At 37.9% G+C, this 27,302-nt stretch overlaps 1 protein-coding gene across 2 annotated transcripts in view; it reads left to right on the forward strand.

Moving 5' to 3' along the window:
- Positions 1-3,651: 3,651 nt before the first annotated feature.
- Positions 3,652-27,302, forward strand: part of LOC149162078 (protein MALE DISCOVERER 2-like) — a 38,778-nt gene continuing 15,127 nt past the window's right edge. Inside the window, exons 1-6 of one of the 2 annotated variants that reach the window (XM_089437124.1) lie at positions 3,652-4,529; positions 5,356-5,728; positions 5,907-6,039; positions 9,726-9,797; positions 26,523-26,666; positions 26,761-26,904. In XM_089437124.1, the coding sequence (XP_089293250.1) occupies positions 5,620-5,728; positions 5,907-6,039; positions 9,726-9,797; positions 26,523-26,666; positions 26,761-26,904 (602 nt within the window). In that variant the 5' untranslated portion in view covers positions 3,652-4,529; positions 5,356-5,619. The remainder of the gene's footprint in view (positions 4,530-5,355; positions 5,729-5,906; positions 6,040-9,725; positions 9,798-26,522; positions 26,667-26,760; positions 26,905-27,302) is intronic. The other variant, XM_089437123.1, reaches the window with a different exon arrangement.

The following is a 27,302-nucleotide window of genomic DNA, read 5'->3' on the forward strand; positions in this document are numbered from 1 at the left end:
AAGTGTTGTTGGATTCTTTGACTTTGTTTCTTGTGAGGATTCGGTCTATGGTGGGTGGAGGGGATGGGAAGTTCTGTATGGGGGAATGGATGACAACTAAAGTTTTGTCTTGAGTAGGAGAACGAGGGGATGATGGTTCTTCTTCTTCCAAGGTTTCAAAAGGGTTAGATGTCGAGGGTATTGGCTGGACCATGTTAAGGGGAGGAGTGGGGATTGCAACAACGTTTTCAAGGGGTTGTTTGGGGTTTGGACCAGATTGTTTATTGTTGGTTTTCTTTCTCTTAACTTGTTCCCAGGTGCCTTCATTTGCTTCTACATTCTCAGCAGTTTCAGTTTCTTTTAGTTTGTTACATCTATTTGCAAAATGACCATATTCATGGCATACCTTGCATTTGAACGAGATTTGCTCGTAGTCCAGCTGCTGGATGTGAGTCCACTGGTCCACCTTGATCTTTATTGCCTCCGGAAGGCCTTTCCCCAAATCCACTTCTACACAGATCCTGGCACAAGCATGCATATTGTCCTTTGGTTCGCATCTGTCAATGTATTTGCCGACTGCATTTCCGATTGCTTTGACCGATTCGTCTCCCCAGCAATGTAGTGGGAGATGAGGCAATCTGACCCAGACCGACACAGCATTTGGGATGTCCATCTCTGGATCGAAATCTGGGGACCATCTATTCAAGTATAGCCCTCTTGAATCCATAAAATATGGTCCGCTTCGGAATATTATGTTCCGATCTTCTTTGGTTTCAAAGAGGAATGTGTAATATCCCTTGCCACAAAATCTTATTTCTATTTTCCCTTGGATATTGGCGCTCTAGTTGCGCTCCACCCACTTCTGAACCGCTCTGGGGGAGGGCCACAGTCCAGTGAATTGACCTACCAATCCTCTTTCAGATAGTGAAATAACAGCTTTCCTGGGTAGACTTGGAGGTAAAGAGATTTCCGGAATATCTGCCAATTTTTTGACAAATTTAGTTGCTGTTGGCTTGGTTTTTGGTGCACCATTCTCTGAGATTAAAGAAGCAAAGGCCGCTGCTTGTTCCTCAGGGCCTTGCTGATGGGGTGAATCGCTCCCTTCCATGAGGGGCGAATGTCGGGGAGGGCCTGCAGCAGGGCTGCCAGGAGGGGAGAGGCAGAGCCCAGACACGCGGGAATGCCAAGAGCCAGACGGGGGAGGTCTAGCAGCAGGAGCTGCCAGGTAGAGGAGCTATAGGAGGCAGCGAAATCGGGGGAGCAGAGCTAGGTCAGAGCCTATGCGCGGGAAGGGCCTTATGGATGACACAATGTTAATAGCTAATAGATATATGAAATAGCTTCAACATATTTTACTACAGATAGTGTGGACACTTCAATTACAATTGATAATTGGTTTTAAATCTCTTTTTACTTTTAGGATACATAATTCAATTCTCCTTTTCAAATTTTATGAATAATTTATTTATTTTTTTAACAAAAAAACACTCTTTATTTATGTATATTAAGTTTAACTATTTCTTATGTATTTTCTAACTTCTCCAAATTAAGTTATCATGACACACTTGTTTTTTTAAATTGCTTTGCATATATCTAAATTAAATTACAATTCAAAGTTTAACTATTTACTATGTATTTTATAACTTTTCGAAATTAAGCTATCATGAAACACTTGTTTTCTAAATTGCTTTGCAATTTGGATGATCTCACAAATAAAAATATAAAAAGATTTACAACTTCATAAAAATTAGAAAATAAGATTCATCATTGACTTTGCATTAATTACACTACGGTTAGAAATATTTACCTATTTGCTAAACTAAAATATTAGACAAATATATATTTTTTTTAGATATGTTATTTTTTTAATCATTTTATTAGTGAAAGCAATTAAAGTCTAATGTGAAAATACAAAAAGCAATTTAAAATAAGTCAAAATTAAAAGGTAATAAACTAAAATAAAATAAGAAAGGGAAATTTTTTATCACTAATAAAAAAAGCTAAAATTTCTTTCCATTATTATTATTTTTAATTATAATTCATAATCTTGTAAATAATTTATAACAATATTATATATATTAATAGATATAATAATATATTTTTATGCTGTGGTTCACGAACACCCCGGTCAGTGAGTGGTTGCTACGTTTGGTTAGTGAATGGTTGTCTCTGGTCAGTGAGTGGTTGCTACGTCCCTAGTCAGTGAATGGTTGCTACGTCCATGGGAAAATCAGCTACTAGCAAGACTTAACCCTAAGGGCTTCGCCTAGAATGGACCGTGTGACCTCCCGATGCTACGTCCCTAGTCAGTGAGTGGTTGCTACGTCTAGTCAGTGAATGGTTGCTACGTCCATGGGAAAATCGGCTACTAGCAAGACCTAACCCTAAGGGCTTCGCCTAAAATGGACTGTGTGACCTCCCGATGGCGAGACCCGAGCTAACCCTTGGGGCTAATAAATATAATAATATTATATATATTTGCCATTAATATATATATATATATATATGAGTGACTCAATGTTAATAGCTAATAAATATATGAAACAGCTTTGCACATATTTTCCTACAATAGTGTGGACACTTAAGTTACAATTGATAATTGTTTATATAAACTTGCTATTCAAAGCATTTAAATCTCTTTTCACTTTTAAGATAGACAATTCAATTCTCTTTTTCAAATTTTATAAATAAATAATAATTTCTTTATTTGGTCATCTTTTAACAAAAAAACACTCTTTATTTATGTATATTAAGTTTAATTATTTATTATGTATTTTTTAAATTCTCGAAATTAAGTTATCATGAAACACTTACTTTGCATATATTTGAATTAAATTACAATTTAAAGTTTAACTATTTGGCGTCACCCATATGCCCTTAGTGTAGGAGGTTAGAAGCAATATGAATGCAAGTCCCATCACCAACTCTGACTTCTAAAATTTTGGTGTTTGGAATTGATTTGAGTTTTGGTATTTGGAATCGATTTGCAAATAGTCCCACAGTTATTTGCATATTTCTAAATTAAATTACAATTTCAAAACATCTATTATAATAATTTTTTTTTCAAAATTTTAAAGTCATCTCTATTATAATAATTTTAAAATATTCAAATACAATTTAAAAACATTTTTTATTTTTTAATATCAGTCAATAAATTATAATTTTTTAATAAACATGAATTAATCATCAACGAAAAACAAGTAATTAAAGAATCAAAATAGAATATACTTTAAAATTCACGAAAATTAAAAACAAGCGGAACACACGTAAAAGTAAATAATATTTCAAAATTCACTAAAAATAAAAACAAGGGGTAAACAAATATAAAACCATTTAGTGTGAAATTGAAAAGGTCAAAATGAAATGGTAAAAAATATAAAACTATTTAGTGTGAAATTGAAAAAGTCAAAATGAAATGGTAAAACTGTCTTCCAGTGTAGAATATGCTCGCGATGTTGGAAATGAGGGGCGGAAAAAACAAGAGGCGGAACTTAAATAAGACAAAACATTAGAAGATGCGTGTTAAATACTGTCTTTCACGACGTGGCCAGGGCCCACATCGATCTCATTCTCGGCTAAGGCCACGCTGTCCGCTAAATCCCGGAGCAGCGCTGAAAGGAATGGATGAGATCTCAAATAGGCAACCTGTTTGTTTCCAAAACGCGGGAGGTTAAATCAAACAGAGCCACCCTACCTCCAATGATGCATGTCTGACATCTACTAAAGCTTACTTTGAGTCTCCTCCAAGCCTCCCACACCTTTCCATCCCTCGTACAGCTCCCAGGTCGAATCGTGGGACTCACAAAAAATGTTTTAAAAAGGGCATTCACCAGACTCCGAGGGCACAAGCAAAGGAGAAGGTCAATAAGAATAAACAATAGAGGGCAGAAATATTATCAAAATGAAGAGGCGGAGGAGGGAATGAAAACAGATAGACTGGGCTTACGCGTCTTATTGACGGCGTCAGCCTCCGTCATCCACCGGCAGGCAGGCTAAAATGGAGGAACGGAGAAGAAAAAGCATATGCAAGAAGGTGGAAGAATGAAAAATAATGAAGAAAAGCGTAAAAGTGCGGCGAATCCTTCAAACACAGACATGGTGCTTCTGCCTGGAAGCTCGCCAAAACCTTTATCTGATGGAAATACTCCCGACTTTGACTGCATACGGTGTTAATGCCAATTTTCTTTTGACTGGAGTCCAAATTTGGAAGGTGCCTGAATGCTGAAATCTTGCCATGATTTCTGTCTAAATTTTCAGCGAAATCTATGAGAATGTTTCTGCGGAGAATCTAGCAGATTTTGCAGGTTTCCTTGTAAAAAGCAAAAAAGGATTGGTACAGTGTAGATTATTTGTCTGATTTTTGGTGGATAGAAGAGCTTCCGCGTCCAATTTATTGGACTCGCGCTTAATGGAGGGAGTTTCTGTGGCGAATTTGTGAATTTACGAGGTTCTCGTTGAAGTTTTCCTTTATAGTGTCTGCGATCTAATTTCAGAGCTCAGACTCGCAGTTCGCAGCCTTCTTAAGAATACGCGGTTTGAAAAATTTATAGGTACATCTGTTCTCACTGCATTAAAACCTTTAGATCATAGTATCTCTTTCAAATTTGACAATTTCAGTGACGTCTCGTTGCTTCTTTGCAAAGTCTGGTGGAGTCGGTCAAAAATCGTAGTTTTGGCTTCAGAGTTTGGTAGCTTTGGTCAGAAATTACGGTTTTCGTTAGCGCGGGGCGACAATTACGTTTTTTTTGAATCTGTCATCACCATCCCTTATTATGATAGTTTTCCCCCGTGTTCATGATGTGACATTGATCTTTATTATTGTTGATTTTGGCATTGATTCTGTTGTATTTGGTTAAGCAGTGCGTCTCACAGATTCAAAATTTTATTTCTCAGAGACACGTTAGTTGTAAGTTCCTTGACTCCGCGCATTTCTTCGCAATCTTGAGTATATTTTCTCAGATATCACATCGCCTGCTTTTGGCAGCCGAGTATCGGTGCTTTTTTAGTCGGCTTCAATCTTTCCTGCTTTAACGTATTATTGGAGTTTCATTTATATAATATGAAGTGTCTGGTTCTCATTTATGCTATTTTTCAATCTGTTATTCTAGTTTTTCCTCCGAATACTGAATGCTGAGTAAGATCGCAATTCCTACAATCCGTGCTTGCCTGCTGCTGTGGTCAGTCGTATTTATATTGTTGAATTTGTACTACGCGGGCGTTGAATTGTGACTTGTGGTAGGGGGTAATGTTCATGTGCCAGTATAAAGGAAAACCTGGAAACTGTAAAATTGTAGATACAGAGGTTGTTTACTGCTTCTTGGTGTGTGTCCAATCAAATATTTCGGCCTCCACATATAGATACTGATATTTGTTTAGTGTTTTTTGGATGTAGCATGCATCCAGGGTGAAGGATCTCCCGAGGCTACTAGGGTTTGTTGAAGTTGACCGCAGAATAGAATACGGACTTCTTCGTTTACGATATAAAAGCATTCAGTGAATTGCAGGACGCCTCTACAAGCAAAAGTCAACTGATTTGAGGAGTTGTCGGAAAAAATAGTTTTGCAGACAAAAGTTTATGATCATCACATTTAAGTTATATTTTAGGACTGCCAGTTGTGAAAGTAAAGCCTAAACAAAATAATGGGATGCCGATGGAGAAACGCGGTCAGGCTTCAGTTCTTCCAAGAATTTTATGCCATCTTGCTATTGCATTTAGCTGTTCGTAATTGTTGGTCTCTTAATTCTGAAGGTACGTGCTTAGTTACCCACCTTCTGTACGCATTTGTTTTGATATTAGTACTAGTTCTACATTTAGGTGCTTGGCAGTATTACAGAAATGTATCATGCCTTTGGAATATCCCTTAGTACTCGACTCTGATCTGAGGTCTATTGGATAAAGAATTCACTCCAAAGGATTGCAAATGCAGGCATGGCAATGTTGGCATTTCGAGAGTCTGTGCATATGGATCCATACAATGCCTTCTCAAACTGGAACCCTTATGATGAGGATCCTTGCAAATGGCGAGGAGTAAGTTGTGTAAATGGGAAAGTCATCTCTCTGTAAGTGATTCAAGAAAGATAAATCTTTGAATATAATTCCTCTTGTACGGTTATTATCTGCAGTGTGTGTGCATTTTGCAATATTTGTCATATGGCCATTCAATGGATAGTCATGTCAAACAAATTTCATACCATAAATTTATGTAGGAAGGTATAGTTTTTTTTGATGATTCAGTTTGAAACACCAATATGTTGGGAGCTTTTTGGATTCAAAGGGCATATACCAAAGTTTTTAGTGTCCATCCTTTGTTACAAAAGTTGATTTTCCCGAAACTAGTGATGCTTGTGGATTTATCATTTGATAGTGTTGAGTGGTTGATAAGCCATGCACATTGATTTTGTTCCATTACTCTGACTACTATATTTAAATATTTAAGAAGACATTGATATTTGAATAAACCTTTGGTTGTGATAGTTTTCCCACACCACTTTGTTTTCCCCATGACTTAATTTGTAATATTGCTAATGGAAAAATTAACAGTTTTAACAAGAACATGCAATAAATCCAACAAAAATTTTCAGTAAACACCCATAAAACAGAAATTCTCCCACACATGCCAAAATGGGCAAATTTTATTATATGATCTTCTTGGAGTACAATATGAAATAGGAAATGTGCACCTGGGCTTGAACAAGGCAAGCTACAAGCCTCAGGTGGATGCTCTCTTAATGCCCAATTGCTCTGCCAGAATTTGCCCACTAGGAACCTGCGCTGGCTTTGTATTTTCTGCACTGCTGACTGTGTTGAGACCTTGATTTGTCCCCTCCAATCTGCCCAGAAACTTCTGATAAATCAATTCTGGAATCCTTGTCAAAAATCCAGAAAAACCCAGAAAGGGTTTGCCTTAATTGCCCCCAAATTGCTTGGCCGTTCTCCACTGCTAGAAATTTCCTCCTGTAGCAGAAAATGGTGTTTACTGCTCCCCAGATGGCTAGGAATTCCCCACAAATCCACTCCAACCAAAATCCGGACAACCCAACTCCTCAATCCTTCACCCAAGTCATCCCACACTCAGCACCCACAAGTGACTGTACAGGCCTGTACAGGATGATGCAGTCCCACGTCCCAGAAATTCATTCTGATGTGGAAGATGTCCTCTGCTCCTGAAAATCCTCCTTTTTAGCCTGGAATTTAGTCAAGAAACACACCAACAACAATGCAATCCCCAACTCTGGTACCACCCTTCCTCCAGAACTGCGTGGCCTCTTCTTTTGCGTCCCAACTGAACCAAAATGGCGTGGTACCTGCGTAGTGTGTCTCTTCCAGCCTCAAGTAAATATAAAAGCCTTTCTAGGTTGGCACTCAAGGTCCACCGAAGAGAGGTTGAGCTTCCTCCTTGGGAAACTCTTGTGCTCAACAGCACTTTTCAACTCAGCTGAAGTTCAACTAGTGTGCCTCCTTTGCCATAAATAATCTTCACTTAAACTACTCCTTGCATGGATAAGATGAAATATTTCCCAAATATATTTCCGGTGAGATACATTACTCACTTTATTAACTATTTCTGTCTTAATCCACACCAAGGAACATGTCAATATCCTCATGGTCATCATATTGTAATTATTGAGATGATGTTTTCTGCATATTTCAACACATGACACCTTCTCTCTGACCAATCAGCACCTTGTAAGTGCCACATGATTGCCTAAAAATAGGTGTGCTAAAAATTGCAGTGACCACTAGAAAAAGAGGAACCTCAAAACGTGAAGCTAAGCCTCATAAAAAATAAGAATCACCTCCTAAAAAATAGGAACCTCAAAATGTCAAAGTAACATGTCATGATAAGCATCATAAAAAATTAGGAACTAAAAATAAAATAGGAACTTCAAAGTGCCAAAATAACATGTAAATTTAAGCCTCATAAAAGCTAGGACCCTCCTGAAAATTAGAAACCTCCTCCTAAAAATTAGGAACTTCAAAATGCCAGAATGATGCCAGTGGCAACACTTACTACAAATAGGATGCCAAAAAAATAGAGACTGCTAAGAATAGCACCACCATGCTTGTAGAAAAAAATAAATTTGTTCAATTCTTTTGCCTTCAGGGAACGAGAATATGTTTTCTGTTCCACCATGAAGCCCGAACTGTTAAAAATAGTAGTGTCACAAAATACCTCGCATGTTGCTAATAATAGCCTCCTTAGATTTGCATGATAACAAGGAACCTGGATATGCCATCAAATTCAACATGTGAACCTTCGAACGTGAACTCCACAAAATAGCAATGTCTCAGAATTGCAATTATGTCACATGCAAATTGTCAGTAAATTCTGAATGCACCTATCAACCATCATGAACCATTTCTGCATTTCAAACTGCAATGCTCAAAATGGCCCCCAGGATTGAACTGATATTTGACACAAATGATTTGGAATTTGCTATATCAACCATCATGGATTGCCTCTAATGAACTGGCCTGATAAACAAATTTGGCTGCAATTATGGGTGCTAACAGTATCCCCCTGTGGGATGCCAAGAATCCAGAAATCTCTGGGAATAGCCAATTACCAGTGACCACTCAAACTTTTCTACCACTGAATTTGCAATCTGCTTCAAAATCTTGATGCCAAAATTAGTTTTCTTTTGAAAATCTGAATGATTGAAATATAACCTGGAAAGCACATTGCCTTCATTTAATGTCCCTGCATACGTTTTTGGTTAGTTGCTAACAGGTGGATGACTCCTAATTTTGACTTAGAAAACCGAAAATACCACTAATGTCGTTCAGATATGACATTGTTGGGACCTTGACTCCATACAAACTTCAGGATAACAGCTCTGGCTTCATGATAGAATATGACTATTAACTTTGACCATTTTCAGGTTTCTGCAGATAGAATTATTAGATTCTGCTGCTGCAGCTGCTTTTATTTATTGGAAATACAAATAGGCTTCTACGCCAATAGGATAAACTGGATTAATGCTCAGCGAATGAACTTATTTAAAAATGTAAATCTAACATACCCTAACCTGATAACAAATTAGAAACTGCTAAATGAAGTCAAATTTCAAATGTAGATATGCATGCAGTGTAAAAGCACTATGGGACTTATTTTCAAGCGTGGCTGCCATACTGCAGAATTATGTGAACGATGGTAAGACAGTATGGCATTTCAGCTCGTATATCCAACTTAAATGGATAATTCATTTTTATATCCAACTTATAGACAATCTATATTGTGAAATTTACAAGTGTAGGAACTTGCAACAATCTAAACTTCTGATCTTGTACTTTGGAGGGATGCCTGATTATAAAACTATCATTTGTAATAATGCAAATTATAATGGTTCTTTTCTTTAAAAGATAATAGCAAAAAAACTCATATTTCTTTTGGCATGGCATTGCTGTTTAAAGTTTAAACGAACCAATTTTTGGGGTCTGGTCAAGGTTGAGCAGACTTTTGATTTTTTTGAAAATTATCGAAATTAAATTCATACTTTAGTTAGTGATGTCTTTTATTGGTGTGTAAGCCTACATGTTTGATGTTTATATTGGTTATTTTTGAATGGTAGTGTACATTTAAAAGAATGTCATTTTCCTGAACAACTATATTTTGTCCCTGATTTTCTTATTTTCTTGTCTTTTTCAAACAGGCCCACTATCTGTAAGAGTTAAAAGGCACATTATAAACATTAAAAATAAATCTTCTTTACCAATAATTGAATTTATTTTGTTATGGTTCCAGGGAGTTGGTAGACCTTTCTCTTCGAGGAATTCTGGCACCTGAACTTGGGCAACTTATCCATCTTCAAAAACTGTAAGTAGCTACAAATTTGGGGCAAATTTTGTTGTTTACTTTTGCTGAGACAATGGTTTACTTTTCTGAAGCTGTCACTTGGTATCATATTCAATTTGTATGCATGTTTATCCAAGCATTTAAGTTGCAGGATATCCTTCATAATTTCTTTTCACTTGGAAACTTTTTTTTTTTCACTGAACAAAAATATTTGTACAAAACTTTTCCGAACACATCTAGGTCATATCTGCAATATCTGTTGGTCCTTTGTTCTGCTTTTCAACATTTATTAGTCCCCCTGTTCTCCCCATATACACAAAGACTTCTTTTACAAAAAGGTTGAAGTTAACAGCTTTACTATATAACCAAAACTGCTTACTTGACTGTAATGACAATACTATGAAAATGGGTTTCATATACAACAAAATACAAAGGAACCAGAAAACTACACATGCAGACTATGATAACTTAATTGATGTGTGGGCTAGGCCCCTTAAGCTCCTTGCTGTCCTCTGATTGAATCAGTATATCCCCGAGGAAACTTTATCATTGTTTTATAGTATATACATTATGTGATTATTCTCTTCTTGAATGGCAATGAACCAAACCTATAGCCATTCTGTATGGGCATATCACAGTTTTTTTTTTGAAAGGAAAAAAACTGATATACTCATTAGATAGGAATATATACATATCTGTTCATACATCCAGCTATCTGGAGAACATTACGAGGAGACAAGATTGACTCCAATGATCCAAAAATAGTACGTTTCCCTTTTCTTCCTGTGTTTGTCCTTTTACATATCAATTTACATCTTTGTCAACATGGGAAAAACATATACAAGATTAACTAGCAAAAATATGGCTACAGCCGGAACTCCATAGCTTCTAATTGTTCCCCATTCCTGTATTCGTAGGTGCCTGCAGAACCAAAAGGAAGCTCCAGAGCTTCTTTTGAAAGGGCTCTGCTTCCATATTAAGCTTGTGCTGAATGTAGTTGTAGGTAATCCACTCAAAGGTGGTGGAATTCTGTTTGATGTCCTGAAGTATGTAATCAAAGCCAAAATTCTGCACCGTGGCTCTTCTGTTAGCCCAGTCAATGGCCAGCTTTGAGTCTCCGGGGACTTGGATCTGGGAGATGTATTTTTTGTTAGCTATATCCAGAAGAAGATAAAGGGCAATAAATTTGGTGTTGTTGTTGGATTCTGGAACCTCTGCCAGGGGAGTACCTGCTGTAAATGAAATGTGTTTGATTGTAATAGATGACAACGCTGACTCCACAATGGGGAGGGTGCCCCTGACTTGTGCCATCGAAATAGCCCCAAGGCACATTGTAATCCAATTCTGGCATCTGTGGAATTCGTTGTGCAGCAGATTTTGGTCAGCTTTATGGAAATTTGTAAGTGAAATTATCTATCCTAGAAGCACATATGTACGGAGAAATTCTTTTGTCCTGTAAAATTGAAAAACTGCGGGTGCGCCAAATATTTTCAATGAGAATGCAGGGCAGACTGGAGAAGGAATGAACAGCTTTGTCTAGAAACCTAAGTTGCACTGAAACGGATACGGGAACGGATACGGAAATGGGGTTTGAAATGGATACGGCAAATTTTCAAAAAATATGGATATGCTACGGCAAGGAAACGACATATATGTATATACACACACACACGACAAAATAGAACTTTCATATTACCATTCATCTTTTAGAATCTAGATTCTATATTTAAAAATACATAATCATCATCATGAAATCCACATAAACAAATCATCATCATCAATTCAGCATAAACATTGTCATCATCATTAGTGATTATTATAACATTCAACATATCATCAAGTTTATGTTTCCAATTTCAATCATCAACATCATCACCAAAATTAATAATGCTATATGCACACTACATAGTGCAAATTACAAAATGAACTATGACTGGCAGTCTACTATCATATGACATATTATGGTATTCAATGTTCATTGTTCAAAAGTTTAAAACATCATCATAAATTACATTTACATATCATCAAATATATCTTCATCCATGTAATTATATCCACACCATCATTTGGATCCTCTCCATGAGTGGGAGCACTGCTGCCATGTACAGTTGAAGATGCAATTATTGGTGCCTCCTTGTCAAACAAAGTCATATGAGACATGGCATTCAACGTCATATCCAAGTCAGGAAACTCTGGAAATGGATCCAAAACCCTTAAAAATGCCCAAAATGTTTCAAAAATAGGATTTTGAGTTTCCAAAAAAATGGAAATGTTTCAGAAATAGGATCTTGCATTTCCAAAAAACTGAAACGTTTCCGTGCTGTATCCTAACGTTTCCGTTTCCGAAACGGCGAATGACGTTTTTGGGGTTTTGGAGGGACTTTTCTGGTAACTTAGATTTAAATATGGCAAGCGTTTTCTGTTTTCATGATTTAAAATTTCAGACCATTAAACTTTTTGTTTTTGTCCAAAATTATCTACCATATAAAGTGATTTTTAGTGTTTTAAATACACTAAATCTATGTTCCACCAGGACCCCGTGGAGTGGGGATGGGGGGAGGGGGGCAGGCATGGGTGCAGGTGTGGGGGAAACACACACGGTGTATGTGTGCGAGTACCCTCATATTTTAGGGAAATTTATAGGAGACGGGGGAATGTTGGGTTACATAATTTTTTTTTAATACACGTCACAATCTACAGAGACACAATTCAAATCCATATTCAATAATGAAAGTATAAATGCATTGATCCATACATAATTGAATAAAATAATGAAATATGTTTACTGATACATACATCATTCATCCATACAACACGAGAGATTCAACAATGAAATTCATTGATCCATATTCATCATTCTAGAATCTACATGATTTAAAAATTAAATTCATCATTCTAGATTTTAAATTGATTTAATATTTAAATTCATCATTCATCATTCTAGAATCTAATTAGTGTGAAGCAGAATAGACTATAGTAGATAATGAAGTCTGAAGACTGGAATAGTAAATTGATATAAATCGAACTCAAAAATAGTAAATAGTGATGAATCAAAGAGTCAATCTGAGGTCATTGATATCTAGAGTCAAGACTCAAAGGTTGAAACTGAAAATTAACAATGTTCAATGAGCATTGAAGGAGTGCCGCGGGGGAGGAGAGGCCAAAGTTAACTGGTAAGTCTGATAGCACTGTGGGGTAAACTGAACAAAGGTAAGCTTGGTAAGTCGAATGAGTGAGTGAGGGATTGCAAATTAGTTTAGGTTTTGATATTTGTTATGTGTTTTTATTAGTTTTAACTTTATTTGTTTTTTGTTTTAAAATATTTTTAAATCTTAAGGGTTATTAGACAAACAAAATTGAGGAGGGGTGCTTTTGGGCATCCTCCCTCAAAAAGGGCGCTTCTGGGCATCCCCCTTCAAAAGGGGTTCTTTTGGGTGTCCCCATTTTGAGGGGGGACGCCTAGAAGTGCATCCCTTTTGGGGACACATGCCCCTTGCTCTTGGGAAATGTTTCCCCTTGCATCTCTCTAGAAGGGGGACGCGGGGAAACTTTTCCCCAGGCGCCCCCCTGCCCAGGTGCGTGGGAAACATCAAGTGCATGCACCCCACCTGGGGGATGTGTCCCCATGGAACAGTGCACTAAACAACTCTGAATTCACTCTTCAGACTTAATGATTGACAACCATATAATGTCCCAATTTTAATAACAACAATTCAAAATAAAATATTGGCACACTACCACTGACTACTAAGAGTTTCAGGAAATATTTCTGTTGTATGCTGAATCAAATTAAAAAATAACTGTTCTTGATTATCAAACCAAAAAACTAGTTTTTAAGTTCTGATCACAGATGCTTGAACACTCTTCAAAATCAGTTTCTTTGGAATTAATGTCAATGCCAACTCAATGATCATAAAATTTACTTGTGTTAATTTGTCAAAAACATGGTCACAATTTTTTCTTCAGATAAATGTAATTCACTTCTCTTCTCGATGTGTTAAAAGGTACGGGTAATAACTTGTAATATCCATGGTAGTTTGCCCTATAAATGGTGCATGCACCCCGCGTGGGGGACGTGTCCCCGTGGAACACTGCACTAAACAACGCTGAATTCACTCTTCAGACTTAATGATTGACAACCATATAATCTCCCAATTTTAATAACAACAATTCAAAATAAAATATTGGCACACTACCACTGACTACTCAAAGTTTCAGAAAATATTTCTGTTCTATGCTGAATCAAATTAAAAAATCACTGTTCTTGATTATCAACCCCAAAAACTAGTTTTAAAGTTCTGATCACAGATGCATGAACTCTCTTCAAAATCAATTTCTTTGGAATTAATGTCAATACCAACTCAATGATTATAAAATTTACTTGTTAATTTGTCAAAAACACGGTCTCAAATTTTTCTTCAGATAAATGCAGTTCACTTCTCTACTCGATGTGTTAAAAGGTACAGGTAATAACTTGTAATATCCACTGTAGTTTGCCCTATAAATGGTCCACAAATTTGGTTTTCCACACAGGTAGCTCCTTTAATCCACAATGGCTGCTTTGCACTTTATCCATGGTGGCTAGATCCCTCAAACGGACTCATGGGCCTTAACAATAAACCATCCCATGGCTTTGACAAATAATACATCGCCTTTTCTAACAATCTTAAGTGGCGACTCAAATAATACATAGTCTTCTCTAACAATCTTAAGTGGCGACTCTTCTATATCCCTAAGAGGTGGCTTACTTGAAATATCACCTTTCTTCACATGTATAAAAGTAATGTTATGTGGACAACCTTTCTCTAATGGTGGCTCATATAGGTGGAAATTCTTACTTTGACGGCTATAGCAATGTTATCTTCCTTTTATTTGATGGCTTCCCCATTTTTTTAAAACCATGGGAATCAACAAGTCATTGGAGTGATACAGGTTAGGCCTAGGATCAAACCTATTGGCTGCTATTATAACCCAAGGGCCAAGAGTATATCCAACAGTCTGCATGTCAGATATACCAATAACTTGTGACTTAGCAAGCGTCGAGGCATCCTGAAGCACATCGGAGTGGATGTCTATCCCAAGGGGTTTCTACCCTTCCAGCCTTATCACATCAGGCCAACATGTCACTTGTGGGAATGGAACACAAGTGGGAAGAGAACAAACTGTCTACCCAACCAGTTGAGCTATGATCCCGGGACATGGGAATCACAACTATCCACATGATCTAGCATCCCTTTATTTGGTGGCTTCCCTTTCGATGTGGGAATCATAGTGTCCATGGCTTGATTCCTTGGTGGTTCATCCTATTTAGTGGCTTGGTGGTATATACACCTATTTTTAATTTCTACGGTCTATGTATATACTTTCATTAATACCTTGGTTTTGTTCCCAGAATGAATAATGTAGGTGTAGAGTACTAGGGCATTTTTTTCCCTTTGGGTTTTGAAATTTGAAATTTATTGCAATAATAACACATATTATTAACAACCTTTCCAATAGCAATTAAAATGCAATAGTGGACAGATAAACAATATCAATAAGATGCATAGGCAGTATGGAAACTTCAGTGATTCAATTCCACTTAACAACAATTCACTACGGGTGTTACACCCTATAGTATCAATATTGAAGATATAGTCCAATTTATTCTTAATCAATTCAACAGTTGGTAAGCTCTCAGTGTTGTAAATCCACAACCTCAAACAACAACTAATCCCACAACCTTAACCACTTACGAAATAGTAACTTAAGAATTCTGTTGCACATGTGATGCTCTAGTTGGCTAAACGTTTAACTGTCTTGTCCAACTGATTTGTTGCTTGATGTTTGGTTGCTATTCCAGGGAGTTCCAGTTTCTCTGCCACAGAGACTCGGATCTCCTTCTATCCTTAAATGATTCACAAACCTGCCTCTGTATTTAAATTACTGTGACAATCAGACTGGAATTTGGGAAGACCGCAGATAACCTATGCCCTGATTTGCCTTATGATGATCCGACCTGTCCAATTGTAGATGACCGTGACTTCTAGTACTGGTTCGCAGTGTTAAGAGATGCCAAACTTCCATGCTACCAGGAAAACCACACGGAAATTCTTCTAGAAAGTCTGGCCCTGTAGTTTGCGACCTGCAATTTCAGATTGTATTGTAGGAAAGTCTCACCGTCCAGAAACCTCCATTCCCTGAGAGTAACCACATAAAACTTGTTGACCAAATGAATTACCACAGGGACTTGCTTCTTGGCCATAATAGATCTGAATTATTCCTAGGAAACACACTGTAACAGGACAGAGGAAAACCAGATAGATGTGATTGAATTACAAGGGAATATGCTATGCCAGAACAGAAAAAGGTCATCAATCCTCAAAATCAAACTAGAACTGCTCCAATAATCTGTGCCAGAAGAAAGAGAATGTGTCTAGGTAGGGTGGGATCAGCTCCACCGAAACTAGACAAAAGGGATTAGCTAGGGTTGGATCACCTCCACCGAAACTAATCAGAAAGAAGGGGTTTCTTAAAACCCTCAGAGCCTCAGGCTCAAGAAAATCAGAGATATTCCAATTCAAATTTGATGATGATCAAATGAATCCAACTTTCCTTTATTTATAGATTTCCCCTTGGGGTTTTTCAAATGTGAGGGGTGGCAATATAACCCCCGATTTGGGTTTTTTTGCTCTAGCCGACCCAAAATTCACCCAATGTTGCCTCAAACATTGGAAAATTGGGTCTTCCCCCTTTATCAAGACTAGAGCCTACAGGGTTGGATAGGCTACTATGTCCACTCTTGGCCAATTAATCAATTGGGTACATTACTGTATGTTTGTACATGATGGAAGGCAGCGAGCTTAGCAATGTAATAGTTTGCAAATATTATCAATAAAATTACGTCTGGTTGTACATGGACAAGGACAAGAGTTAAAGACATGTCCGGTTGTAGATGGACAAGGACAAGAGTTAAAGACATGTCCGGTTGTAGATGGACAAGGACAAGAGTTAAAGACATGTCCGGTTGTAGATGGACAAGGACAAGAGTTAAAGAGGGCTATGATTTAAGGAGAGAAGGGGGTAGCTAGAGAGGCTAGACCAAAGTTTATCATATCTTATTAAACCTATACTTGAATTAGTTGAGAAAATGATTTACATAAATTTCTTTTTTGGGATGCCAACATAGCACATTGGAAGCGTTCATATATCAACCCTCTTTTTGGATGGTTAGCGGATTCATCTTTCATTCTAGCTCTTGGTTCTTGTGAAGAAGAGTTCTATAGGAGAGAGCCATTGCTAGTTGGTTGTGCTTTAAGATTGGTTATTGTCCAGCATGTGAGGATGAGGAATGCATGGCTGCATTGGTATTGTTGAGGAAATCGTCTATGGCTGAGAAATCTCTGGAGTCTCCAACATTGACATTTTTGGACTAGTAGCATTGGAGTTATGGAGTGAAATGAAATACCTTGAGGGACTGCATTACAGAGAAGGGGATTCTTTTCTTTGGGTTGTGTAGGCTGAAAGGGAAAGAGAGTTGGAAGTTGAGATGGATATGGACTGATTGAGTAAATTGTGACATTATGGGATTGTTGCGTGTCTGTGTAAATTGTGACAACATGAGATTTTTGATTGCATGTGTGAGAGTCGAGTTGGCCTAGGCGCCCGTCCTTGTGGATTCATAGTCCTAACTCAGGTGACTTGTATGTAGCTAGTTGAAGAAATTTGTTGAGAAAGGTAAGTATTCACTGCTAATTACATTCAAGCTCTGTTTCCTTTGTGTTTATTTACTATTTAATGTTATGATAGCTATTATTTATATGCATTGAGTGTTGGTTGTATTTCTGGTTATTGCATATATATCTTCGTTATGGTTTGCATGAGTTTCTTTTTCGCTGCATGCTTCTCGAATCATGCAAATCATATCTGAATTGGAAATTTAGCTTAAGAATGCAAGTTCTTGTGTACCTTGTGATTTGGGTACATTGCACTTGGTAGTTGAGATGAAATTTTATCATAATGTGGCTCTGCTTGGGGTATGTTAAACTTTCAGTTGGTGGCAGGTGGTGACTCTAATTATTGATGGCTATAGTCACTCCTCATGGACCTGCAACTGAGTAGGCCTCCCTTCCTACAGTGAAGTTGCTTGTAAGTTCTCTTTCGACCAACAATTCTTCTACCTGATGTGTCACTCCAATGCCTTGACACATTCTTTGATCATACAGTCCTTTGGCTCCTTCACTTGCTTCCGTGGCTCCTACACTCAATTCTTCAGCTTCTCTTCACTGTGGCTCTGATATCATTTGAATTTTACATGTATAGGTGTGGACAAGAATACACATTACGTTGATGGTTGTAGCTTGGGTAGTCACTTCTGCACAGGCCTGTCTGTTTAGGCATGCAAGAAGTCGCCTACGAACTCCTTAGAACACTTGCTCAAGTGTGAGCCAGTTACTAATGTAACTTAGCCTAAGCTTCTAACTTAGAAAAAACATATAATTATTATGTTGGATAATTGAGCTAAAGAAACTTAATAAAACTAAAATAAATTATTTAGTTTAGTGAATATGTTTTAATTTAAGCCCTTGATCTCAAGTGAGGTGAGATCTAATCTTGTTCATCAATCATTTTGGAGATTAGGATTAGGGTTAGGGATTTAGTTCAATGTAAAGTTATAAAAGCAAGGCTAGGGGGAAGGAGAAGCCACAATAGAACAACACAAGATTGAGATTAAATAAAGTAGAAATGGGTTGGGTTCTTAAGGGCTCAAGCATGGACTCAACAAAAGTAATTGGTGTTCGAGAAGGAGGTCTATACAAATTGATACGACGCCCAACCCAGGCATTGGTACATGACAATGCGATTTTATGTGAGTTATGGCATCGAAGATTTGCTCATATGCATTATAGGTCTTTACCTGCATTAAGGCAGATGGTTACTGGTCTTCTAGAGCTCTAGGTAGAATATGTTGGCGTTTGTAAGGGTTGTGCACTTGGTAAGAATGCCAAGAAATATTTTTTGAGCCATGATAAGGGGATCTTGGATCTAGTACATTCAGATGTATGCGGACCTATGACAACATCATCCTTGGGTAGGTACTTATACCATGTGATGTTCATTGATGATTTCTCTCAGAAAACTTGGATCTACTACATGAAGACCCAAGGATGAGGTTTTCAGCAAATTTGAGGAGTTCAAGGCTCTGGTGGAGAACTTGACAGGAAGGAAGAACAAAGTTTTGAGGTCAGAAATGGAGGAGATTTTACCTTTAGAGAGATCTAGTGATTTCTGTAAGGAGGTAGGGATCAAGAGGGAGTGGATAGTTCCTTACAATCCTCAACAGAATGGAGTTGCAGAAAGGAAGATCAGGTTAGTAGTGGAAGCAATGAAGGTGATGATTCATGATCATGATCTACCCATGTTCTTATGCGCAGAGGCATACAATACCACTGTTTATGTTTAGAACAAGAGTCCTCACTGGATATTGGAGGATAAGACTCTTGAGGAGGCATTCATAGCAGTGAAGCCAAAGGTTAGTTGTTTGAGGACCTTTGGTTGTCCAATATACATTCACATGCCTAAGGAAAAGAGGAAGAAGCTAGATTGAGGATAGTCATGATGTTATTTTTGATGAGGAGGTAGCCTTTAAGAAGTCTAGAGAGTCCCACCTGGAGATTGATAGTGAAGAGAAGGAGAATCTGAAGGATGCTGGTAAATGTTCCTCTGTTCAAGTCAATCACCCTTTAGACTATCAGGAGGAGTTAGTAGAGCTAGTTGAGCCTGTGGACATGCCTAGAGATGCTGTGGTAACTAGGAAGAGGTCATTGTGGCCTGTGACACTTTGCAGGATGCAGAGGGGCATGCATCTCCCAGAGGTACTTTCAGGGAGAGAAAACGACCAAATAAGTTTTTGAGTTATGTCGCGTTGATGAGCCACATCATTGATTCTGAGCCTTCCAATATGAGGGGACAGTAAGCCAATAGGTTTAGAAGGATGCCATGATGGAGGAGTATCAGTCCATCATGGAGAACAATGTGTTGGAGATTGTTCCGAGACTAGAGGGGAAGCCATTGGTGGCTTCCAAGTGGATCTATAAAATCGAGCATGCAGTAAATGGCAACATCGAGAAATAAAAAGTGAGGTTCATGGCAAGAGGGTTCTCCTAGAAAGAGGGAGAGGACTATGAGGATACATTTGCTCTAGTTGCAAGTTACACTTCTATCAGAACTATTATTTCTCTTGCTTTTGTTATGGGTTGGATGATACATTAGATGGATGTAAAGAGCACATTCCTTAATGGTGTGACTGAGGAGGAAGTACACATAGAGCAACCTCAAGGCTTCGAGGTACTTGGGAAGGTGTCGCATGGTTGCAGATTTAAGAAGGCTTTGTATGGACTCAAGCAAGCACCCATGACATGGTATTCCAGGATTGATTGATGAGTTTGGGCTTCACCAAGAGTGTTGTGGATTTTGACCTTTACTACATGGTTGTTGATGGTGATCCTCTGATATTGGTACTATATGTTGATGATCTACTCGTTATAGGGGCAGAGAGACTCATCGTCAAGTGCAGGTGCAAGAGTGAGTTAGCCTCAGAGTTTGAGATGAAGGATCTTGGCCTAATACATTATTTCTTGGGATTGGAGGTATGGTAGAGACTAGATGAGATCTTCCTAGGACAAGGGAAGTACATTATCCAGATTTTGAAGAGATTTGGTATGATGGACTGCAAGTCCATGGCTACACCTATGGTGACCAATTTGAAGAAGTTGAGTGATTCTGTTTCAGATTCAGATTTGGTGGCTCCCACAATGTACAAGCAATTGATTGGATCTTTGTTGTACTTGGTTAACACTAGGCCAAATATTTGCTTTGTAGTGAACACCCTGAGCTAGTAAATGGTTGAGTGAAGGTAGGTACATTGGGTTGCAACGAAGCATGTGTTGAGACACTTGTGTGCTACAACTGGATATGGTTTTAGATATGTCATAGGTGGTGAAGTGAGGCTGTAGGGATATACATATTCATATTGGGTTGGGAGTGCACAGGATAGAAAGAGCCCCTCGAGGTGATGCTTTAGCTTGGGATCAACTATGATATCCTGGCTTAGCAGGAAACAAACTTTCGTTGCACTCATCACAATAGAGGCAAAGTATATCATAGCTAGTGCCACAAGTTAGGAAGCAATGTGGCTTTAGAAGCTACTTATAGGGCTAGTCAATTCAGAGCTTGAGACGGACTTGATATTTTGTGATAATCAAAGTTGTGTTAAGCTTTCGAAGAATTTAATTTCTTATGACAAGTTGAAGCACATTGAAATCAAATATCATTTCATTCGAAACATGGTGCATAGAGGAGCTATGAAGCTCTAGTACATATCCACAGACAAGCAGATTATGAACATTCTCACCAAGCCTCTGTCTACAACAAAGTTTGTATACTTCAAGGACAAGCTTGGCGTGATGAGGAATGTCTTCCTCGTTGAGAGGGATTATTGATGTCTTTGTAGGATTGGACATGTCTTCTCCCGAGAAGCTAGAATGACTTGGCTAGGTCATGTTGATTTGACCATAGGAGATTGATGTAATTCACCTGAGAAGCCATTTGGTTAGGGTGATTGGTCCAAGGGCAAGCCTTCTCCTGAGAATCCAAAAAGACTTGGTTGGGTCACGTTGATTTGACCAAAGGAGATTGATGTAGTTCACTTGAGGAGCTATGCTAATTTGGGTGGGCCATGTTGATTTGGTCAGGGGTGAATGGCCCAGGGGCAGATCCTATCCTGAGAAGCCATGGGACTTCGGTTGGGACATGCTGAATTGATCAGAGGAGATTGATACATTTACTTGAGGAGCCATGCTGATTTGGCAAGGGGTAAATGGCCCAGGATACTCACATTGCCTACTCCATGATGGAGTGATCTATAAATGTGCATGTGAGGAGTCGCATTACCTACTCCAAGATGGAGTGATCTATAAACGTTCATGTGAAAAGACATTACATCAACATAGCAAGCTCATGAACTTTTCCTTGTGTAGGAGAAATTTCATGTAAGGAGAAATCTGTTTGCAACCAAGGAGAAGACCTCCCTCGCTAATAGGGAGTGTTGCTTTTTTGTAGCATCAGGAGGTATTCTTGCATGCCTAAGTCGACCCAAAAGAATTGTGAAGAATTAATATATATATATATATATATATATATATATATTATCAGTTCTCCAAGTCAGCTCAGCCAAACGATAGAGTGTGTCCCTTGGGTAATTTCTACCGCCATTCGACAAGTATATATACATGATATGACATTTCATTTTCACCACCAAGCAAGTCTTCTATCCCTCTTGGACAACCGCACATGTGATCTAGAAGGACGAGTTTGATCGAGATCTAGACAAGTTTGACCAGTCGAATTGAATGCAATTGTTGACCAAGTTTGTCTTCTATTTGATCGAGTTTATCTTTTGTTCGACTGAGCTATTTGATTGGGTGTTGACCGTCGAATTGGTCGAGTTTGACCGCATAATAGAATAGAGTTGACCATAGGGCTGAGTTTTTGACATTTTTAATGGTTTGACCAACATTGACTTGCTGGAGTTTTGACCAGGTTTGGTTGGTATTTGACTTGTATTATTGGCACCAATTTCTAGACAAATTGTTGATTTTTAAATCTTGTTGAACAATAATTTCTCTTGAAGAAAAATTGTTGGGTTTTCTCACAATGTTGGGTCTCCCAAGGTAAAAATATTGTCTCTATTGTGCATGGCTGTCTTTGTACGATCCTTACTGTTTCTGGCATTCCACTGCATTTATTGTTGATATTTTTTGAAGTGTAATTGCTCAGTGATATCAATGGCATAAGAATGCAGTGTGAAGATCATTAGGAAGTAATTGTTTGGAAGGAAATAGTATTCTATTGTCCTCTTGTGGCAAAATTCAACAGGTTACACATGTTTGCTACATTTATAGAGGTGAATAGAATGTATCTGACAAGCTTGTTTCTAGAATTTCATGCTTAGTTGATATGTAAACTTGATTGCTTGTAATTGTTTTTTCGCAATTGATATATGGTTTTTTTTGCAAGATCAGGCCTTTTATATTTCTATAAAAAATATGTACATAGATTATTATCACAAGCTACTGGTCTCCCACTTGGGAAATTAGGCCAGTAGCATAAGTTCAAAATTTTATCGTTGCATATCTCAGAGCCTAGCAAACTGGCTTTTAAACTAAAAAAAGAACTAGGAAATAAACGAAACCACAAAATAACATACATGAGGATGACAATGCCTTTATAGATGCTTTGCTTGAAACCTTTGGATTGCTTGATCATTACTTAGTTGGTGAGTGCATCGAGGTCGATGAGTGTTTCTCACTCTCATCATCAAAGGAAAAAATTCAATGTGTGCCAATTTCTTGGCAAGAATTGTTACTCTTGTTGAGCTTGTTCACTTTGTCTGTTAGCCCAACCATGTAGATTATCATTTCTTGTTGAGTGTCTGCTCTATCTATAAGCACATTGCCCATGAGAGTTTCATATGCCAATATAGGCTAACGATTTGCATGCAGGAGGAATAGCAAGCTCTAGAAGAGTTTCCCAAGTTAAGTATCTAGTCTTTGGTATCCCGATTGACTGGCATGTTAGGAATTAATCTTCTAGCGTGTCTGACTTGGTCTTCAACATCATAAATCCCTTTCTGGACTGCTTTAGGGATATTATCCCTGCATCTTGCCATAGTAGAGCGAGTTGCTACTTTGAGGATGGGTTTGGTTGATAGAGGGGGGAGATGTATTAGTGGCTGCAGAGGGGGGCTACGATGGCCTCTCCTGCCTCCTCAGTGAGTGGAGTAGAGGCGATGTCTAGCCATGTCACGAGAAGCACAAAGAGAGATAAAACAAAGGGGGGATAACACAGAGAGAGAGGGAGAGAATATTCGTAATCAGGGAAGGGGCTGAGAGGAGGGACAAGAAAAAAAATAGGTGCACTAGGAGGCTAGGAGCATAAACACGATGTGGTAGACCAATGAAGAGAAGAGAGTTAGAGAAACCCCAATCTTTAGTAAATTAGGCAAAGAGAGATTGGTCTGGCAAAAGAAAAGAACCTCTGGAAATAGGCTCAAAGGGGGAATTGAAAGAACAAACCACTGACGAACCTAAAACTCCTTAGCCAAGTCCATAGGGAGTCAGATGTGACTTGCCTTGTGTTGGTTAATTTCTAGCTAATGACCACAACTAAGCTTGCATACAACAATAGCTCCATCGTGAGATGGACATTGGCCCAAATTCCCCTTAAACTAGTCTCTTGCAAAAATGGCGACTCCGAAAAATCCCTTGGGAGCCTGCGAGGAGTGTTTGTTAGTGATATTATAAGCAATAGGAAGAGGGTTTGTCACCTAGCTATAACCTTCTCCCACTATCCTGTGTCATAATACTTAATTTATTGCCCAACAACTTCCATGATTGTCACCAAGATGCTTCCACAAACCAAATTCGGGACGAATGATCCTTCCCATGACTCCCACACGACAAAGATAGTCACTTCAACGACCTCTTATGGACTAACCAACTTCCCCATTAGGCGCGAATGTACAATGTAACATGTAGCCTGTAGAATGCCATTTGGTGGTAGTTTTGCTACCTTTCTCTAAATGCTCAACTCTTATTTCAATCTGTGTAGGATGCCCTACCATGCAATGTTATTGGAACTAGCCTGAAACGGTGGAACTGGTCGGTCCAATCGGTTTGGGGGTCAAACTGGTCCAGTTAGAGGTCTGGAATTGGAAATGGCCAATTCGGTATCGAACCAACTTATTTTCACTGAACCGATCGGTTCTGTACATTGTGACCAAAGACGTTCTAAATGCAAATTGTTTTAAGAAAACAAGAATTTTTGGGTGGGGTAGGCTAACATTCAAGCCTATGGCCTTGCTATTGCTATGCAATTCATGGTAATGTTTTTCTTTTTTGTTTGCTAGGTAATGTGAGTTTTGAGATGACTGGTACGCTTAACTTGTGGCTTGACCCAGGGGCATCTAAATCGTCAAAATCACCTGGGTATCACACCTTGCTTGGGCCACACCAGCCATTAAAATGGCTGATTTTTGCCCACGGAGTTTCGAACATGTGACCTTTACACCATGGAGTGCCTTAACAAAACACTCTGTCACCGTCTGCTCTATACGCCTCGTGGGCTAATTCATGGTAATGTTGACATTCTCCTTTTATCTTTCATTTTCATCTTTTTACTAAATTTTTAATATTACCATGAATCGACTCAAGATGTTTGAGAGTGGTTCCAACTTCCAACCTCATTGGTTTTTATATGGATAAAGTAGAATTTTAGATCTCACTCAAAATCCAACAAATTTAATAGTTAGCTTTGGGGGTATTCTAACTTTTCCTTTGGATTTTGTCATGTACGAGGGTGTGGAACTAGTATTTATTCAAGAGCACCAAGTCCTCTATGTACCTTGATGCCAGTGGCATTGGCTGTTGAACTCCTCTCTCATGACCCTACTAAAAATGCCCCTTCACTCAAACAAAATCTTGACTTGACATGGTACATTTCTTCTATCGTATTTTAATTCTTAGAGGGTGATATTGATGACGAAGATCCCAATATAGGCAATGATTTTGATGATATGTAGGTATTTGTTGTAGCATGATTTTTTTTGGATGCTAGAGGCCATCTAGAGCCTGGTTGTTGATGTATTTTTGGTTTAGAGATGGATTGCACTCGGTGCTGTTTTGGTTATGTGCACCTGTACATGCTATATTTATGAGAACGTTTGCCTATGTGTGTATAAATGGTTTGGATTCATATGGATGCACATGAATATATATGTTTTTCTTTAAAATTTGAATATTTTGTATTTTGGTCAACTGGTTTTTTTACTGGTTCCAACCAGTTCCTGGTTCAGATGGTTCTCTGGTTCGATCACCGGTTCATTTCCCATAACATTGCTCCCATGTGAACACCCACCGTCGGGAGACAATTGATATATGTTGGTTGATTAGTAGCTTCTGTAATCTTCTTGTATTTCAGCATAATTTGCTTCTGATGCTTTTTGTTATTACCAATGCTGCGTAACGGATAAGTCAGTCTCATGGCTGTAACACTTAAAATTGGACTGTAAAGCTATGTTTTGAAGCCTATAACAATCAATAATGCTATTTAGTAATTACAGCTTTGGAATAAAGCGTATAATTTTATGTTGTTGTCAATTCTTTGCAAGGTGTTCATCATGATGAGGATACAGTTTCAATGTATTCTCTAAATATGTTAGTCATTTTTTCAAAAAACTTTTAAGGTAATGAGATCTATAGGGATTTTGTTTGTCTGGTGAAAGTATAATTTCCTGTAAATAATGATCCATAGAGAATAGAAACATGCTATTTATGGTCTAAAAACAATGGTAGGCAACATGGTGTGGATCATAATAATTTCTTAGGGTCAATATTTAGTTTTATAATTTTATTTGTCTTTTTATCATTAAAATCCCAAGGGTAAGATGTTTATGCAATATGTTTTGGTTATGATTGCAATTGTTTAATATTTATTGATTTATTGTTACTATTATTTTTAAATGCTTGTGAAGAGATTAAATTTTGAGTGTTTCTATGTGTGGACTATTACAGATTGGATTCTTAGAATTTTTTATTATTTGAAAGTTCACTTTTTTGGCTATAGAATGTGCTTCTTTGCAGGTTTTATTTTTATCGTAGTAGCTTAAACATTAGATCTTCTTATTGTGTTTTTCAATGGCAACCACAGTGCCCTTGGTGGGAACAATTTCTCAGGGAGCATTCCAAAAGAACTTGGAGAGTTAGGAAATCTGGAGCTTTTGAATTTAAGACATAATGGCTTGGTTGGAAAGATTCCTTCAAATCTGGGAAATATGTCAACCCTCAAAAGCCTGTAAGTGATGGCTTATCTTGTTGGATCAAATATGCATTTGTATACCAGCTGAACATTTCTTGACCATGCAGCTTTGTTGTAATTGCCATTGCAGTCTTCTCACAGGCAATAAACTTGACGGCAGCATTCCACCTGAACTTGGCAATCTTATCTCTCTTTGTGAGTTACAGCTGGACAGAAATCAATTGTCTGGATTTATACCAGGTTTTGACCCTAGAAATCAGAAAGCCAGCAAAAGGTATGAGGACCTTGTAGGTCATAAATTGTAAGTTGTATGCTTTCTGCATGTACATTTGAATTTCATGACGGAAGGTTATATGCAATACATATTGCTTTGTTATGCCTGGACATATAGATAATGAGCTTGAACCTGTCCAGATACTCTACCTTCATATGCTTGACATTTCAATCCTATTGGTTCTCCATATATGTAACGGAAAATTCAGCTAAAAATTGCAGATGAAAAGATTTTAGATTCTAAGAAAAATGGGGAATTTAGACGTTAATCACTGATTAATTATATTGACTGTTTGGCTACTATGTACAGTATGTTGCTTTTTATTGCAATCCACAGTTTGGCCTGTTCTATGAATAGGGCTTCTGTTTAAAAGAAAAATTCTTCACTTTTGAAAATAA

The sequence above is a fragment of the Pinus tabuliformis genome, chromosome 5_2 (assembly GCF_031772625.1).
Source record: "Pinus tabuliformis cultivar Carrire ecotype Pingquan chromosome 5_2, CPIR1, whole genome shotgun sequence".
Taxonomy (NCBI): Eukaryota; Viridiplantae; Streptophyta; class Pinopsida; order Pinales; family Pinaceae; genus Pinus; species Pinus tabuliformis.